The sequence below is a fragment of the Hippocampus zosterae genome, chromosome 2, assembly GCF_025434085.1.
Source record: "Hippocampus zosterae strain Florida chromosome 2, ASM2543408v3, whole genome shotgun sequence".
NCBI lineage: Eukaryota > Metazoa > Chordata > Actinopteri > Syngnathiformes > Syngnathidae > Hippocampus > Hippocampus zosterae.
In genome coordinates, this window is record NC_067452.1 from 17,299,935 (window position 1) to 17,319,725 (window position 19,791).

General features: G+C 49.9%; 1 protein-coding gene across 1 annotated transcript in view; it reads left to right on the plus strand.

The window, feature by feature from the left end:
- Positions 1–2,568: 2,568 nt before the first annotated feature.
- The window catches only part of LOC127596241 (nuclear pore membrane glycoprotein 210-like), a 49,532-nt gene continuing 32,309 nt past the window's right edge, over positions 2,569–19,791 (plus strand). The window contains exon 1 of the mRNA XM_052058503.1: positions 2,569–2,731. Within this exon, the coding sequence (XP_051914463.1) occupies positions 2,717–2,731 (15 nt within the window). The 5' untranslated portion in view covers positions 2,569–2,716. The remainder of the gene's footprint in view (positions 2,732–19,791) is intronic.

Here is a 19,791-nt window from a genome sequence, read left to right on the forward strand (position 1 = left end):
TCATAAGCCCGTCAATGAAGTGGTATCAGTGTGCTCCCATTTATTTCCCTGGGACGACAATAATCACTCAGCTCAACACATTCAAATAAACTCAGTCTTTTTTTCTGATAAATACAGTTTACTGTATTTTGTTTGGATCAAGAGCATACGGAAGTTCATTCATGACTTCGATGTCATTTTAAAAAGAATATATGAACCTGTTTATTTTCAGTTGTGTTACGTTCTGCTTTTAGAAGATTATCAACTGAAATGAGTGGTGGTACTCATGGTATGACACAAAGGTTCAGGGGTACACAAGACAAAAAAAAGTTTAGAACCCTTGCCTTTGTGGTCAAGTGCCTCCTCATCAGATTTTGTCCAATTGCCTGACAATTTTTGTGCATCACTGAATGCAGTCCACTGTGTGTATTTCCCCAAAGATGATCACCTGCATATTTATACAGACACTGTATCTCTTATTTTATGTATTATCAAACCATGAGGTGTTTCCTCTTTTTTTTTTTTCAAATGTGCATCTGACCCTACCAAAACTGAGAAGGTTGTGATTGCTAATGGTATTCATTGATTGTTTTTCTCCTGAATGTTAGGTTGTGGTGAAATCGGCTACCAACACAGCTGCAAAACCACAACAAGCCTTGCCAGTGAAAATTGGCAAGCAGACTGAAGTCTTTCTCACGACCAGAGGACAAGGAGCCAACCTCATCGGTATTGAAAGGACCCAACTTTAGTCAACCTTTTGTCACTACTCATGTCAATAATCACCAAATCACCACACAAAAATAAAAAGTATCACTTCATATGATCAGTATGTAATTAAGCAGGGTCCAAGTACAAAACCATTCGTGTCCCCTGGCTTCATGCAAAAAAAGCACACTCTTAAAGCGAATAATATTTTTCATCATTGGACATTAAAACTGTTGCTATTTGTCTACTGATTTTACTGACCCAATACAGAGCACTGTGTTCCATGTTCATTGAACCTTGCAAGCCACTATCTCGGGTGAGGAACTAAGCATATGTCAACAACATATATTCACAACACTGCTCTCCGATGTGATCCCTCAGACTCGATGAAATGAAATACATGTACGGACTTACCTCAGTTTGCTGTGTGAGCCCTCAGTTTCAAATATTTATTGAACAGTGAAGCATATTAAATCTCTCACTCAAATCCTTTCTGCACAGCCCCTTCCGCCTTCCCGTCCTTCATCTAATTCATGTAACCGCGGTGTTGATTGTCGGCCTTCGCTCATGCCACTGTAATGTATCCTGCAGGAACCTGCTCCTCTGTCCAGACCGAAGCCATTGCGCAGCTGCAGCCAGAAATCTCCGTCGCTTGCCACCTGAGCTTTACAGGCTATGATGTTGATGTCTCTGCAAGCAGCGTCTTTAAAACGCACATCAGCTTTGACACCAGCAGTGGTACGTCTTTTCTGACTTGACATTCCTGTGGAAACAGCCAAAGACAACCCCCCCCCCCCCCCGCCACGTGGGTTTGACATGAGCGGGAGAATGCATTTTCATCACTCCATTTTTGATTTGTCAGTCTTCATTCATTTTAAATCCCACTATTAATTTCTGGAATATGAAAACAAATCATAACACATCAACGTACATCTTTTTGTACATATAATTATAGGTCTAGTAAATGGCTAATTGTTGTGACTTTTTTTGCCATTATTTTTTTTTCTGCTACGGAAATCCAAAGGAGACAAACGTGGTTGTTTCAAAATCTTGACTGCAGCATGTGCAACAAATGTAATGCACTCATTCACTTGAGGTAGGTCTGCTTAAAGTCTAGAATCCGTATCGGCGTGGCCCAAGGAGTGCTTTTAACGTTGCCCATAAAAGGCGCCAGGTTTTAAGTATTGAGCTCCAAAGGCTCCCTCATGCGTGAAAGCTTGTCGAATTGTGTTTCGGACCCCTCGGAGGGAATCCGCAACCTGGTCAAGGAGGCACCCATTTTGCTCATTCTAACGGAGTGCTGATGGGAACATGTGACCAAATTACTTTTCACTAAGAAATTCAGAGATGAGAGCAGAACAGAAATTGATGCGCTTTCTAATGTATTATGTTACCACTTGGAGGGGAGGATTATAACGGCCTTTTTTTAAACTGTCATTTGTTTATGCTAACACATTGTTTGTCATCATTTTGTCACCCAAGGCCTCCCGTTTCCCTTTTGTCCTTGCCATAGGTTTATACACGTGTTCCGTGACCTTGCAGCCAACGGCAGCCCTACTGACCAGAGTTTGCAGCATGTCCATGAGTAACCTGCTGGTGAAGGCTGCCCTGGAGGGCAGCGCCTTCTCAGGGAAGCAGGTCAGCGCCACCGCCGGCCTGTACTCAGACCTGACAGAGCTGACGCTCTCAAACCTGCGTCCAACTGCGGAGCTCACAGTCTTTGATCCAGCTGCTGCCCAAGCAGACATGGAGGTCAGAGGCAACTGTGGTTTTCAGAAAAATAACGATGCCCTGGTCTGTGTGAGGAAATCGAATCGAGTGAAATATCTTTGTTTTTCGTAGGTGGTCACCAGTTCTCCACTCATCAGTATTCTAAAGGCCGAGGCACAATGCGACTCCCCAAGTCTGTCAAAGTACACCATCGGGGCTTTGGACCTCCAAGCAGCCGGCTCTGCTTCAATTACCTTCAGCAGTGCCTCCTGGGGTCAGAGTCTCATCATCCCGGTCACTTTGATACACGTGGCTGATTCCGATGCAGACCTGTAAGGTCAGTAAGTTTTCCTCTGCGAGTTCATGGCTAAGGTTGCCTCTTAAAAATGTTTGACGCAGAGGAATACCTCAATTTGTTGTCAATAGTATTTGACTCGCACAAGCAAATTCTGAACTGTATTGTTTAATGACATAGTTGTGTGCTTCCCTTGCTACTTGTGCTGCCTCTGAGTGACCAATTGCTGTTGTCAAGCCAAGAGATTCCAAGTGTGCCGGTTGGGCACTTTTTTTGAAGTGTACTATTTTTGTGTTTGACTGAATAAACATGCATTCTGGGTACCCTGCAGCTGTGTACATTGGAAATAACTCACGAGCTGTCTTGCATGAGGCTGCTTTTGATTGTATACTCAAATGTTCGTTCAAATGTAAACAAATGCAAATCCCCCAAATTAGGACGTAGATTAGGGGTGCCCATTACGTCGATCCTGATCGACCGGTAGATCTAGGACTGGTCCGAATTAGATCCGAAAAGTGTAGAGGAGAAAAAACAAAAACATTGTGTGTCTTTGTATGTGTTAATAATATATTTTTTGTGTGAATGTACACTGCACCCTAATCATCCTATCAATCTCATTCCCCCAACCCCCAAATATAAAAAAATAAATAAAATAAAGCAGGTAAATCTTTAACCTACAGTGGCGCGTGACCTCCGTCACCGGAAGTGGTTCGCGCTCAGCAGTCTGCAATTGCTACTTGTGATCGGAGCTGTTGCGCTGTATCTTTTATTGTCATTATTATCATTCAGGTTGCTTAGTGCCCAATTCACAGAGGGCACGGGCAAAAAATAGGAGTCTAGAGGGCTGAGGGAAGCACTTTAAAACGGCACGTGTGAGCTACGATAGTCAACAGGCTGCAAAAGTGCATCGCTTGCTTCCGTGTTTGGCTTCTCATCATGGCGCACGCGTGTGCCTGTGTGTGCGTGTGCGTGTGTGTGCGCGTGCGTGCGTGGTAAGGGGCGATCCCGGGAGGTTGGTTGAACGAAAGGTCGATCTTCGGTCCAAAAACTTTGGGCACCCCTGACGTAGATAAACACCCACCAGAGGTTCAACGAAAAACCGAGAAGTGGCGGGAGGGTGATGTGGTTGTAACCCTGGGAAATCCGGGAAAAGTCCAGCCATTCCAGCCATCTCCGGGCAGTAACAAGGGGACACCCTGAACCGGTCACCAACCAATTACAGGGTACACAGACACAAGCACAACCACTCATTCCCATGCTCACACCTAGGGACAATTTAGAGTTTCCAATCAGCCCGCCATGCATGTTATCGCAATATTAATATTAAACAAATCAACAAACACACAAAACGGGAGATAAGACGAGACAAGTTTGTTGTACTTCCCCCTACAACCTCTCAAATCACTATTATCTGTTTACATTCCAACAAACAAACAAACAAACACCCATCAGGAAGCAATAACAAGGTAGCACGGTTAAGCACTGTGCATTTTTCCAGCGTTAAATGGGATCGACATAACATAGACACGCAAAATAAATGCCAACCAGGCGACAAAAAAACGTCATGCTAGTGTTTTTTTTTCCTAGCACTCCTCCAGCATGCAGAGTTCGCACCATACACTGCTCAAGGCTGCCAAAAGGCTTATCTATGCCACAACTGTCTTTGATAAACACCACCTAGGGTGCGTGATTCTCAGAAATGCCACTGTTGACCTTAAAACGTGCAGTCATACTAAGTTAACGAAGCCAATTGTAAATTATTCACACGTGACCCTGAAACACGCTGATTAAAGCTGGAAGATTTTGCTCTTGTGACAAATGAAATTAGAAATTCAGCCCGTGTATGCACAAATGAGACATGTCTTAAAATCTGACGGGTTTTTTTATGACTCAAACCAACAAGAATCTGTATGTTCGACGATAGCTTCAACTCTAGTCATTAAATTTCCGAATGACGGAAGGCACAACACAATCCACGGATAGCAAAGTTGTAACTGAATTTATAAAATTTCATGAGACAAGACCATCATTTCTCCGACATCAGGAGCCGTGATGGCTCTTCTCATGTTTCAAGAGAAATGTGCATCTTATGAACGTAATCTAAAAGACATTGGAACATAATCGGAACATTCTGGCAATTAGCAGCATAACAGAAGCATTGAAAAAACAAATAAGATAATTGAAACCCACAGACAGATAACATTTATAAATCATCCAAATCAAGGCCTTCACTGTATACTTACACATTCTAACTCCTCCCAGAAAGTTAACAACGTCCCACACACGTCCACTGACGACCACTCAACACAAACAAAAAATTGTGTTCACGACTTACAAACAACCATCTAAGCATCTCGTGACCTTCCGGCCCTTTTCAACCTAAACACACGGTGACCTCCTCATTCGTAGCATCGCTGTGTCAAACCTCACCTGCCTGCGCCTTTCTGTATTCTCAACATACTCAACCTCCATCATCACCTTACGTCTCACCATCAATATTTTCACTTGCCTTTCAGTGTTAAGTATCCAAAACTCTCTGCGTCACCACACCTATACTCAACCATTTTATTTTTTTACCTGATTTACACATACTTCATGTAGCGCCGGTTGAAATAATGAAGCTGAAGTGCTGTTAATAATTATAATAAAAACACTTACAATTACAAGTAATTATAAGAGATGCCATACAAACCTTCTACACTGCAAAAGCCAGAAAATAAAACAAACAGGACTCCATGAGTCGTGCCAAGAGTCACGCTTATCTACACACCCACACGCAAAGACTAATCCAACACATACTCGCAGACACAACTCTACAGACTAACCAAAATATTCACCTTGCTAACACTCTCAACCAAGTTAAGCATCTACAAACTTCTGTCACCTGCTAGAACACTTCACTACATCCAAATATCGATATACAACATCAATTTACCGTCAAACAGGCCGCTATCACGTTCCGTGTTCCTTCAAAATGAAACTTCCTTCCATCAAGAAGCCAACAAGGAAATTGCTATCTCTCGCTGAGAAGCAGGAATGTCTCGTCGTGCGCTTACAAATTTACTCTTGGGACAGTCACGGGAAATGTGGCCTTCTGCCCCACAACACCAACAAATAAGAATTATTACTTATTAAAAAATAATGGTGGAAAAGGAGATGTTGAAGTTGGAAGGGATGAATACAATGATGGTGTAACGGGATTTGTGGATGTCATCTCAAGCTCACTTTCGCTCTCCACTTTCTGTTTTACTCCTGTCCGTAAACCTACCGGTCCCAACTCATCATCCTCTCTCCTGTGAAACATAACGTTTCCATCGCTCTTGTCATGGTTAAATTCCATCTCACTGACGCGCTCCCTTCTTTCAACTTTCGCTATTCCCTCTTCCTCATTCACTTTCTGCTTCTTTTCAGACAAGAACATCCAGAACTCAATGTCTTCATATCCATTTTCTCTCTGTCATTTTCGCACATAATTCTCATATTATCCTGCAGGTGCAGTAATGTTTGCGTGTTCAGCCGGTCAGCAAAATTTTCCTTTTTATATCCACAAATTTAGATGTTTTATCTTAGAAGGACATTGGCTCTCCACGAATTTCCAGTCCGTACATGTTAACTTCATTTTAGGATCCATTTTATCCATTTGGTATCCCCCATTTCACAAATTTGAGAGTCAGCAGTTTACCTAGGGTAACTAGGCTGACTTTTCCCTTGAACAGGGTGGCAATTTCTCCGACTGAGGTAATTTCCAACCTTCTACCACCAAGGTGGCGGGAAATTCTTGCATCTGCTTCCTCAGACAGTTGCCACAACAAATGTCCTGTTCAAATGAGGTAGCGAACCTCCACTCACACAGTTACACAGTCATTCATTTATGCGCATTTAATTTGCTTTTATCCGACTACCTTCACCCGAGGTAACGCACTATATACACATTATTTATACCCGGAGTTTAATACACATTATTTACACACGGAGTTTAAGCACGTGCAGGACACCGTCGCCCTCACCAGTTTATGAGACTTGCCGGTCTATATGCCTGATAGGGACTAGTATGGCTCAGGGCTTTGCGGCTTAAAAAGACCACGTCCTTTTTTGCCGGTGCGCAAACACTCAATCAACGTTGAAAGAGTCCCTTCTCAACAAACCCCTCTCAGGCTCAAATAGGTTCTCAAACCAGGTGTAGTCTAGCTATTAGGATGTCGCAAATCTGCAACACCTGTCCTGAGAGGGTTTCAATTAAAAACAGATTTAAAGACCACCCCAACCTAGAGTGTTTAAGCGGAGTTTAAGTACGTACAGGACACCGCCGCCCTACTTACCACCAAGAGTAGTCCTCTCTCCTCTGGATTAGCTTCAACCCTCAGCCCCCAGACGAGGAGCCGAAACCCAGTCCCGGAAAGGGTGTTTTTGCCGTGGCCACGGTCTTCCTGGCCGTGGACTCAGCGTCTGGAGGCGTCAGGTGTATTGCGATCCCGGACGAGCCCCCAAAAATGTCAGGTTTGTCCAATTTGACACTCAGGAATAACCAAAAGGAGGAGACAGGAGGAGACAGGAGACTCGATTCTGGTACCAGGAGGGAACGAGGAGGAGCGTTCGGTTTCAATTCTCGGCACGTAACCCTAACGATCTCCCCCTTCACCTCCTCATTTATTGGGAACGCTACTACATAGGTGTGTCCAACCTAAAGGGTGGGGGCTGTTGAACACACACTGAACTTCTTTGACTATGTGTGTGTATGTGAGTGCAAATTACGTACATGTGTGCAATTGTCACAAAAACATAACGCCGCAGCTGGTGTTGATAGCTCCATTCACTGTTCACCCTTGCTCACTGTTTAGTCTTAACATTCATCTCTTCCCAACCACGTCCTCGGAAAGGTGGTTGCGTCCCTAAACTTCCACACAGTGCACCAAGCATTCTTGATTATAAAAGTGAGTATATAATGGATAAAATGTGAGTACATATCTTCCGTACCACTTGATCCTCACTAGGGTCGCGGGGGGTGCTGGAGCCCATCCCAGCCGTCTCCGGGCAGTAGGCGGGGGACACCCTGAATCGGTTGCCAGCCAATCGCAGGGCACACATAGACGAACAACCATCCACGCTCACACTCACACCTAGGGACAATTTAGAGTGTTCAATCAGCCTGCCATGCATATTTTTGGAATGTGGGAGGAAACCGGAGCACCCGGAGAAAACCCACGCAGGCCCGGGGAGAACATGCAAACTCCACACAGGGAGGCCGGAGCTGGAATCGAACCCGGTACCTCTGCACTGTGAAGCCGACGTGCTAACCACTGGACTAACGGGCCGCCCCTGTGAGTACATAAAGAATGTAAAAAATTGAAAAAATGTTAAAAGCAGAAGCGTTCTTCATTGCAGGCATAGTCAATTAATGATTGCAAGCATAAGCGTTCTTCTTTGCAAGCATAATCAATTTATCATGTCAGACATAAGCGAATGTATGATGACTAAAAATAATCAATCCAACATGTATGAACTTCCAAGTATGTTAATAACATACATGTGTGACAAGACAAGCAACAAAGTACAACAATACAGTATATTGCCCAAAAACAGCAGCATACAGTACAGGTATGTGACAAAATAGAACAAAGTTAGGACTATTTGCTACAAAATGAGATGAGTAAAAGACCTGGTGGCTTTCTTTCCACTCACTCACTGTCTCGAACTTGACCTCCCCTTGATCACCACACAAGACAGCGTCGCTCAGCTGATGTCGTGCAACAAATGTTTGAAGCCAGCCACGGGACTCTTCGACGTCTTCGATGCCCATAGTTAGCGCGATGCAACTCATCTCCTCTCTTATTAGTGGTCCAGTTTGCGGAAAGGTTTTAGCACAACAACAGTCAAACCATTCCAGTAAACGTTGATTGACTCGATCCTCAAGCAATTCACTCTGAGCATGGAAACAGCCAAAATCGGACTGAGCAAGAATCGCTTCCTCGTTTTACAAAGTCTCGTAGATTTTAGTCTTTTTGACTCCAAGCGTCTCCTGAATGTTTCGTTCTTTGTAACCCGCTTCGTTTAATCAGATACACTTCACTTTCTCTTCCGCAGCCATTACTGTTCCTCTTCGTTTGGATGCCATGATCGTAAAATGGACGTAAAAATGTTCGCGATTCCAGTAAAACGCACTGCATGTCGCTGTTTTGGATCCAATGATATAAAGTAGCGCCATGGACACACTTATTCCGTCGTATCGAGCGGGTGTTGCTTGAGTTGGCGGTCCTGCGGGCTTCCGTATCGTCTCCCCCTCCCTCCCTTTTTTCTGCAAATTCAAGTAACTGCGCCACCTGGTGTTGAAATGCCTGTCATTACAAGTCCAAATGAAATTAATGCAATCATTCATTCATTCATCTTCCGAGCCGCTTGATCCTCACTAGGGTCGCGGGGGGTGCTGGAGCCTATCCCAGCTCTCTTCGGGCAGTAGGCGGGGGACACCCTGAATCAGTTGCCAGCCAATCGCAGGGCACACAGAAACGAACAACCATTCGCACTCACACTCACACCTAGGGACAATTTAGAGTGTTCAATCAGCCTGCCACGCATGTTTTTGGAATGTGGGAGGAAACCGGAGCACCCGGAGAAAACCCACGCAGGCCAGGGGAGAACATGCAAACTCCACACAGGGAGGCCGGAGCTGGAATCGAACCCGGTACCTCTGCACTGTGAAGCCGACGTGCTAACCACTGGACTACCGGGCCGCAATCATTTACATCGAACTTTAAGTGTGTACCAACCTACGGCAGGCCGGATTAAAAAGACCAACGGAACCCAGTTTCTCTTGCCCGGACGTGGGTCACCGGGGCCTCCCTCTGGAGCCAGGCCTGGGGGTGGGGCTCGTTGGCGAGCGCCTGGTGGCCGTGCCTGCACTGATGGGGCCCGGCCCATGGGTGCAGTTCAGCGTACCCACCCTTTTTGGAGTCCTTGGAGGGTGTGCTGGAGCGTACTCCTGCTGCGGACTCACTTGTTCTGCTGGGGGACTTCAATGCTCACGTGGGCAACGACAGTGAGACCTGGAGGGGTGTGATTGGGAGGAACGGCCCCCCCGATCAGAACTTGAGTGGTATTTTGTTATTGGACCTCTGTGCTCGTTAAAGATTGTCCATAACGAACACCTTGTTCAAACATAAGGGTGTCCATATGTGCACTTAGCACCAGGACACCCTTGGCCGCAGTTCGATGATTGACTTTGTGGTTGTATCATCGGATTTGCGGCCGCGTGTTTTGGACACTCGGGTGAAGAGAGCTGCCAATTGATCACCACCTGGGGGTGAGTAGGCTCCGATGGTGGGAGAAGATGCCGGTCCGTCCTGGCAGACCCAAACGTATAGTGAGGGTTTGTTGGGAGCGTCTGGCGGAATCCCCTGTCAGAAGGAGTTTCAACTCCCACCTCCGACAGAGCTTTTCCCATGTTCCGGGGAGGCGGGGGACATTGAGTCTGAGTGGACCGTGTTCCGTGCCTCTATTGTTGAGGTGGCCAATCTGAGTTGTGGCTGTAAGGTGGTTGGTGTCTGTCGTGGTGGCAACCCCCGTACTCGCTGGTGGACACCAGCAGTAAGGGATGCCGTCAAGCTGAAGAAGGAGTCCTATCGGGCCTTTATGGCCTGTGGGACCCCAGTGGCAGCTGACGGTTATCGGCTAGCCAAATGGAGGCAAAAACTCAGGCGTGGGAGGAGTTCGGTGAGGCCATGGAAGCCGACTTCAGGACGGCTTCGAGGAAATTCTGGTCCACCATCCGACGTCTCAGGAGGGGAAAGCAGTGTACCACTAACAGTGTGTACAGCGGGGATGGGGCGCTGTTGACCTCGACTCGGGATGTTGTGAGCCGGTGGACAGAGTACTTCGAAGACTTCAACTCCACCAACATGCCTTCCTTGGAGGAAACAGAATCTGGGGACTCTGAGGTGGGCTCTCCTATCTCTGTGGTTGAAGTCACCGATGTGGTTAAAAAGCTCCTCGGTGGCAAGGCCCCAGGGGTGGATAAGATCCGCCCGGAGTTCCTCAAGGCTCTGGATGTTGTGGGGCTGTCCTGGTTGACACGCCTCTGCAACATCGCGTGGTCAGCGGGGAGAGTGCCTCTCGATTGGCAGACCCAATCCCTCTTTTTAAAAAGGGGGACCGGAGGGTGTGTTCCAACTACAGAGGAATCACACCTCAGCCTCCCTGGTAAGGTCTATTCAGGGGTGCTGGAGAGGAGGGTCCGTCAGGAAGTCGAGCCTCAAATTGAGGAGGGGCAGTGTGGTTTTCGTCCCGGCCGTGGAACAGTGGACCAGCTCTACACCCTTAGCAGGGTCCTCGAGGGTATGTGGGAATTCGCCCAACCAGTCCACATGTGTTTTGTGGACTTGGAGAAGGCGTTTGACCGTGTCCCTCGGGGAGTTCTGTGGGGGGTGCTTTGTGGGTATGAGGTACCGAACCCCCTGATACGCGCTGTTCGGTCACTATACCACCGATGTCAGAGTTTGGTTCGCATTGCCGGCAGTAAGTCGGAATCGTTTCCAGTGGAGGAGATCTTGCCCCAAGTGGAGGAGTTCAAGTATCTTGGGGTCTTGTTCACGAGTGAGGGCAGGAGGGAGCGAGAGATCGACAGGCGGATCGGTGCAGCGTCTGCTGTGATGCGGACGTTGTATCGGTCTGTCGTGGTGAAGAAGGAGCTGAGCCAAAGGGCGAAGCTCTCACTTTACCGGTCGATCTACTTTCCAACCCTCATCTATGGTCCCGAGCTATGGGTCGTGACCGAAAGAACGAGATCCCGGATACAAGCGGCCGAAATGAGTTTTCTCCGCAGGCTCTCCCTTAGAGATAAGGTGAGAAGCTCGGTCATCCGGGAGGGGCTCCGAGTCGAGCCGCTTCTCCTCCACATCGAGAGGAGCCAGATGAGGTGGCTTGGGCATCTGATTCGGATGCCTCCTGAACGCCTCCCTGGTGAGGTGTTCCGGGCATGTCCCACCGGGAGGAGACCCCGAGGAAGACCCAGGACACGCTGGAGAGACTATGTCACCCAGCTGGCCTGGGAACGCCTCGGGATCCCCCGGGGAGAGCTGGAAGAAGTAGCTAGGGAGAGGGAAGTCTGGGCTTCCCTGCTAAAGCTGTTGCCCCCGCGACCCGGCCCCGGATAAGCGGTAGAAGATGGATGGATGGATGGATGGATGGAGGTCTGTGTTCACTTACAAACATATTCCCGATGTGTACAACAAAACAAAGTGAGAAGTTAGATTACTGTGTCACTGAACAGTGCGCAAAGAGTTGCACTTACAGTGGATGGGTGGACATCTTGCGCTATAGATTCATATATATATATATATATATATATATATATATATATATATATATATATATATATATATATATATTATTTCATATAAGAAACTCAGTGAGAATAGTCTGTTTGTGTTTACACTATAGCAACAGCTGTGAGTCTCAGGTGCCAAATTGTTTACATTTCTTTGCACAAAACCCAATTGTGAAAGGGCTTAAATAAGTTGTTTTACAAGTTCTACTGTTTATAAGGAATAAAGTGGTATCCTTTTTGTAATACCAGACATACTGAATTCCATCTTTTTAAAAGCTTTTTTTCTTTGCTTATTTGCATCATGTTTAATTGCACAATATCGCAACAAATTGCATTGTATCGTATCGGATCGCATTGATTTGAATTTAATGTGTATCGACGGTGAAACGTATCGCATCGTATCGCCAGAAAATTCCATGTATCGTTTAAGTATCGCATCGCTGGCAGTGGATCGAGATGTGTATCGAATCGTCCTCAGTGCTGAGATTCACATACCTACAGCCCACGTGTTTTTCTCCACGGCTCCTTCGGGTATGCAGTGAGTAAGAATTAAGTTTGATACTAAAATGTTGGTAATCATCAGAATATAGTCGTTCTACTGAGTCACACAGACCATTTTCTCATCCGCTTATCCTCCAAGCGGGCATGCTGTAGCCTATCCCAGCTGTCTTCGGGCAGTAGGCGGGGGACACCCTGAACTGGTTGCCAGCCAATCGCAGGGCACACATAGACAAACCATCAGTCACACTCACACTCACATCTAGGGACAATTTAGAGTGCTCCGTTAACCTGCGATGCGTGTTTTTGGAATGTGGGAGGAAACCGTTGTACCCGGAGAAAATCCATGCAGGCATGCAAACCCCACACAGGAAGGCGGGAAGTGAACCCTGCACCTCTGCACCGTGAGGCCGACGTGCTCACCAGTCGAACACCGTGTCGCCTTGTCAACAGATCAGGAGTAGCGTTAATCGTCATGGGTTGGATTCGTTGCAGTCTGCAAGAACATCCATGGCTTGAAGATCCACCGAGCGAGGATGAAGTGCCCGTTGGGAGCAGAAACAACACAACGCACAGGTGTTACACCTGGTGAGACGCAGGAGGTGCCGGGCCCGGAGTCACCCCACAGTGCCCAGAACCTCCACGTGTTGCACACTAATCCCTCGAGCATCAAGTCTGAAACGAGGCGGATCAAATGGCCTGCAGCTAGCATGACCTCTCTCTGGAAGCAATTCGACGACGATGTCGACCAAATTCTGGAGGCTATGGCGAAGGGACACGCCGACGGGAAGCTAAAAGCTATGACAGCAGTCATTGTCAGCTTCGCAGCAGAAAGGTTTGGCGAGGAGGAGAAGAAAAGCCCGGGAACAACATACGCAAAGAATCAAAGAGCGGTAAGGATCCACAACATCAGGCAGGAGATGAAAACGCTGAAGTCCCAGTACAAGGCGGCAGGACAAGAGGAACGCACTGGCCTGGCCCAGCTAATGTGCATCCTACGGAAAAAGATTAGAGTTCTCCGCCGTGCAGAGTGGCACCGGAGGCGGCGACGCGAGAGGGCACGGAAGCGTGCTGCTTTCATCGCTAACCCCTTCAAGTTCACGAAGGATTTGCTGGGGCAGAAGCGGAGTGGCAAGCTGGTCTCCTCGCAGGAAATCATAAACCAACATCTGAAGCAGACGTACAGCGACCCCGCAAGAGAGCAGGAGCTGGGAGAATGCAACATCCTCATAGACCCCCCTGAACCTGAAGAGCAGTTCGACATGTCGGAGCTGCAGCTAAAGGAAGTCAGGGAGGTTGTCCGCAGAGCAAGGGCGAGCTCTGCTCCAGGACCGAGTGGCACTTCATACAAAGTGTACAAGAACTGTCCCAAACTCCTGCTGCGTCTGTGGACAATCCTGCGAGTCTTCTGGAGAAGGGGAAGGATCCCTGAACAATGGAGAATGGCTGAAGGGGTATGGATCCCGAAGGAGGAAAACTCCACTCAGCTAGACCAGTTCCGCATCATCTCCCTGCTGTGTGTTGAGGCAAAGGTTTTCTTCAGTGCTGTTTCCAAGCGGCTGTGTACCTACCTGGCAAAGAACTCCTACATCGATACATCCGTCCAGAAAGGTGGCATCTCAGGAATTTCAGGATGTTTGGAACATACCGGTGTGGTCACACAGCTTATTCGGGAGGCCAGAGAGAACAAAGGTAACCTATCAGTGCTGTGGCTTGACCTGGCAAATGCATTCGGCTCCATTCCACACAAGCTCGTCCAGCTCACTCTGACAAAGCATCATGTACCCAGCAGATGCAGAGATCTCATCGCTGATTATTACAGCAATTTCAGGATGAGGATCTCTTCAGGAGCAATGAGTTGGATGGCTGTCTGAAATCAGTGGACAAGTCAGGCCTACCGGGGAAGTTTAAAGCCTGGGTATACCAGCACGGCATTCTTCCCAGGATCCTGTGGCCCCTCCTGGTCTACTCCGTCCCCATCTCGACAGTTGAGACCTTAGAGAGGAAGGTCAGCAGCCACCTCCGGAGATGGCTAGGACTTCCAAAGAGCCTGAGCAGCATCGCTCTCTACGGAAACAGCAACAAACTGCAACTGCCCTTCAAATCCTTGGAGGAGGAATTTAAGGTCACCAGAGCCAGAGAAGTGGTTCAATACAGGGACTCAAGAGATCCGAAGGTGGCTAAGGCTGGGATCCAAGTGAGGACTGGCAGGAAATGGAGGGCAGAGGAAGCGGTTGAAGAGGCAGATGCAAGGCTCCGGCACAGGTGCTTGACTGGAGTGGTCACACGAGGTCGAGCTGGGCTAGGATCCTTTCCATCTCCCCAGCTGAACACCAAGGGGAAGGAGGGGCGACGTCTTGTCCAGGACGAGGTGAGAGCAGCAGTGGAGGACACAAGAACCTGCAAGGCTGTGGGAATGAAACAACAGGGTGCTTGGACAAGATGGGAGAACGCAGTTGAGAGGAAAGTGACCTGGGCAGAGCTTTGGAAAGCAGAGCCTCAACGCATTAAATTCCTCATCCAGGCAGTTTATGATGTGCTCCCAAGCCCGTCAAATCTGCACACATGGGGCATAGCACAGACACCGGCGTGCCCACTGTGCTCCAAGCGAGGAACCCTGGAACACATCCTCAGTGGCTGCACAAGGGCACTTGGAGATGGACGGTACAGGTGGAGGCATGATCAAGTCCTTAAGACTATCGCTGAAGCCATTACCGCAGGGCTGGCATGGGCTAAACAGTTCCGCACCTCCAATAAAACCATTGCCTGTCACGTCGCGTGTCCGCCAGCAGGTGGCGGGTTTTCTCCTCCACCATCGGCACACCTGCCCGTAATTTCGGGCTGATTACCCCCCTTTATTTAGAGACTCCGGCAGTCATCTCACTGCCGGAGAATTCCTCGCCGAGCCATTATTCGCTCTCGTTCTCTATTTGCGCTACTGCTATTTGCCTCGTTGCATACTTGCCTTACGACCTATACTTGTTGCCCACTTATTTCGACTTTCTATATTTCGTATTTTTCTACTATTACCACCAGCGCGATTATCTCCTCGCGTTTGCTTTGCCGCGAGCGTTTTCTGTTTGTTTCCTGATCCTTATTTGATCAGCGTTTTCTGTTAATTTCCTGATCCTTATTTGATCAGCGTTTTCTGTTACCGTTTTTCCCTGTCGGGCTCTTTCTGTTGTTTTTTCGTTCTGTCATTAAAAGACACCTTATTTTGTGACAATACTCTCTCTTGTCTGCTTTACCTGGGATCCAACTTATTTAATTCATTGTTCTGCTCGGAGCGATTTATTCCCCTCGAGCAGAACGTGACAGAATTCTCCGGCCACCATGGATCCCGCGGATGTAGAGAGAATATTGTCCGCTCTTACCCGAAAAGAGCAGCAAATGAGTCAGCAGGGCCAAGCCATTTCGGAACTCCGAGGCACGGTCTCCATGCTGGCTCATCGGTTCGATGAACTCGAACCTCGTTTGGTGCGGGTGGAGGAACGGAGACTCCTCCCCTCAGGGAGCTATCCAACCACTCCGGAGGCACCCCTCTCTCAGACCACTATGTCGAGGGAACCCTCGCTCCCACACCCCCCTCGTTACGGGGGTGAGCATGGGCAGTGTGGTCACTTCCTCCACCAATGCTCGCTCATTTTTTGCCAGCAGCCGTCTGCCTACGCTAATGATGCCGCCAAGGTGGCCTACGTTATGAGTTTGTTGACAGGTCCGGCGGCGTCATGGGCGATTGCGACCAGCGAGGCCAAGCCAAATCTCCGATCATCGTACCCGGAGTTTGTGACAGCATTCCGCCGGGTGTTTCACCATCCCGTGCGGGGTCGAGAGGCAGAGGGTCGGCTACTCGCCCTCCACCAGGGGAGACGATCGGTCGCCGATTACTCCATCGAGTTCCGGATCCTGGCGGCGCAAAGCGGCTACGAGGATCGAGCGTTGTGTGGGCTGTTTCGCCGAGGATTAAACTCCCAACTCAAGGACGAGCTGGCGACCCGTGATCACAGCACCGACCTGGAAGAACTGATCGATCTCGCCCTACTCATGGACAATCGCCTGAGGGAGCGAAGCCGGGAACGTGGGGGAGTATTCCGGGAGACAGCACCAGCAGAGGAGCCTATGCAGCTGGGAAGCGAGAACATTGGTGGCGAGGAGAGAGATTCCCTCTCAACCATCACCAATCACCCGGGATCATCTGTTTCCTTCGAACATGAGTACTGTGAGTCACCGTCACGCGCGTTAAACCCCAAGTCTGATCGAGTCGACACGCAACCGAACAGACTAGTACTTGAGGGAACGATATCTGGGGAATCCCGGTCTAAGCGGGTTCGGGCCCTGGTGGACTCAGGAGCGGACGTATGCCTGATTGACACCGAGCTCGCTTCCGAGCTAGGTTGTGCGTTAGAGAGACTGATCGATAGGAAGCGGATTCGCGATCTCGATGGGCGTCTCCTGGCGGTCGTAACCCACAGAACGGAGCCACTGAAGCTCCAACTTTCGGGTAATCACATCGAGCTGCGGCGCTTTCTGGTCATGCGGTCTCGCAACGCTCCCCTCGTCCTCGGGTTACCATGGTTACGAGTACACAACCCCGTAATCTCCTGGGCGCGCCCAGCAATCAACAGCTGGAGCCCTTACTGCTATAGACACTGTCTACAGTCGGCCGTCGGGGGGTACGAACATGTCACCCCCTCCGTGGAAATCTGCCTTGACGGAGTGCCGGATTGCTATCGGGACCTCGGGGAGGTATTTAGTGAGGATCGAGCGCGTTCTTTACCTCCACACCGCCCCTACGATTGCGCTATTGACCTGCAGGCGGGCGCTCCGTTACCGTCCTCGCGGCTGTACCAGGTGTCTCAACCTGAGCGCGAGGCGTTGACGGAATACATAAACAGCTCGCTCGCCGCAGGCCTCATCAGACCGTCGCGTTCACCGTTAGGGGCGGGTTTTTTCTTTGTGAGCAAAAAAGATAAGACTCTGCGCCCCTGCGTCGACTACCGTGGATTAAACGACATCACCATAAAGAATCGCTACCCACTACCATTGCTAGACTCCGCCTTTGCCCCATTGCAATCCGCCACTATATTCTCTAAATTGGATTTACGCAGCGCTTACCACCTGGTCCGTATCAGAGAGGGAGATGAGTGGAAGACCGCTTTTAAGACCCCTCTGGGCCATTTTGAGTATCTGGTCATGCCCTTCGGACTCACTAACGCCCCCGCTGTCTTTCAAAACCTCATTAATGACGTTTTAAGGGATATGATCAACATTTTTTGTTTCGTTTACTTGGATGATATTTTGATTTTCTCCCGGTCAGAAGAGGAACACCAGCAACATGTCAGGCGGGTGTTGCAGCGCTTATTAGAAAACCGGCTCTTCGTCAAGGCGGAGAAGTGTGAGTTTCATGTTCCCGTCATTTCCTTTCTGGGGTTTATAATCGAGCGGGGTAGAATACGAGCGGACCCCATCAAGACGCTGGCAGTCAGGGACTGGCCAGTCCCGTCTAACCGCAAGGAACTGCAGCGCTTTTTGGGGTTCGCAAACTTCTATAGACGATTCATCCGCGGCTATAGTCAGAAGGCGCTCCCCCTGACCCGCCTTACGTCAACTAAGACCCCCTTTAAGTGGGACTCTACCGCGGAGGCCGCATTCGTTAGCCTAAAGGCGGCGTTTACCAGTCCCCCCGTCCTTCAACATCCTGACCCTGATCTTCCCTTCGTTGTAGAAGTGGACGCCTCGGATTCAGGGGTGGGGGCGGTATTGTCCCAACGCTCTCCAGTCGACCAGAAGCTGCACCCCTGTGCCTTCTTCTCCCGTCGACTCTCTGCTGCCGAAGCCAATTATGACGTTGGCAACCGTGAACTGTTGGCGGTTGTCTCGGCTCTGCAGGAATGGAGACACTGGCTCGAAGGGGCAAAAGAACAATTCACGGTATACACGGACCACAAGAACCTTGCTTACCTCCGTACCGCCAAGAGGCTCAACTCCCGTCAAGCCCGGTGGGCCTTGTTCCTGACCCGATTCAACTTCTTACTCACATACTCCCCAGCCTCCAAGAACACCAAGCCCGACGCTCTTTCCCGTCTCCACGACCCCCCGGAAGTGGACCGACCCCCAGAGACCATCCTCCCGGCTCAGTGCATCGTGGGGGCCGTTCAATGGGAGGTGGAGCAGCGGATCCAGACCGCCCTGGAGGGGGTGCAGGTACCGGCGGGGTGTCCGGCGGGGAGACTGTTCGTGCCTCCGTCCCTGCGGTCGGAGGTTCTTCAGTGGGGACACGGGTCCAAGGTGGCATGCCATCCAGGGGTGAACCGGACGGTACAACTTGTCGCCCAGCGATTCTGGTGGCCGGAACTCCGGAACGACGTGACGGAGTTCGTCAGGGCCTGCACCTCCTGCGCATGCGGCAAGTCCTCCCATCGACCCCCGGCCGGATTGCTCCAGCCGTTGCCCATTCCACCTCGCCCCTGGTCACACATCGCGCTGGACTTCGTGACGGGTCTTCCCTCCTCCCGAGGTCACACAGTCGTGCTCACTATCGTGGACCGCTTCTCCAAAGCGGCCCACTTCGTGCCATTGTCCGGGTTGCCGTCGGCATTGGAGACCGCCGACCTCCTGGTTAAACACGTTTTTCGTCTCCACGGCCTCCCTACAGATATTGTGTCGGACCGGGGCCCCCAGTTTGTGTCACGCGTCTGGAAGCGGTTCTGCCGGTCCCTCGGAGCCACGGCCAGCCTGACGTCCGGCTACCACCCCCAGTCCAACGGACAGGCAGAGCGCGCCAACCAAGATCTGGGGTCGGCCCTCTGCTGTGTGTGCCTCCACCAACCCGCGACATGGGTCGACCACTTGCCATGGGTGGAGTACGCACACAACACCCTCGTCTCCTCCGCAACCGGCCGATCCCCGTTCATGACGGCGTACGGTTACCAGCCGCCGCTGTTCCCGTCGCAGGAGGGGCAGGTGGAGGTCCCTTCCGTTCAACACCACCTCAAGCGGGCCCATCGCATGTGGAGGGAGGCCCGGGCGGCATTGTCCCGCACGGCGTCCCGAAATCGTCAAATCGCGGATCGTCGTCGGCGCCCGGCCCCCTCCTATGTGGTGGGGCAGAAGGTATGGCTGGCTACTCGAGACCTTCGCCTGGCCGGCTCCTCGGCGAAACTGGGTCCTCGATTCACTGGTCCCTTCGAGGTCGAGGCCGTCATCAACCCGGCTGCTGTCAGGCTCCGTCTACCTCCTACCATGAAGGTGCACCCCGTCTTCCACGTCTCCCTTCTCAAACCCG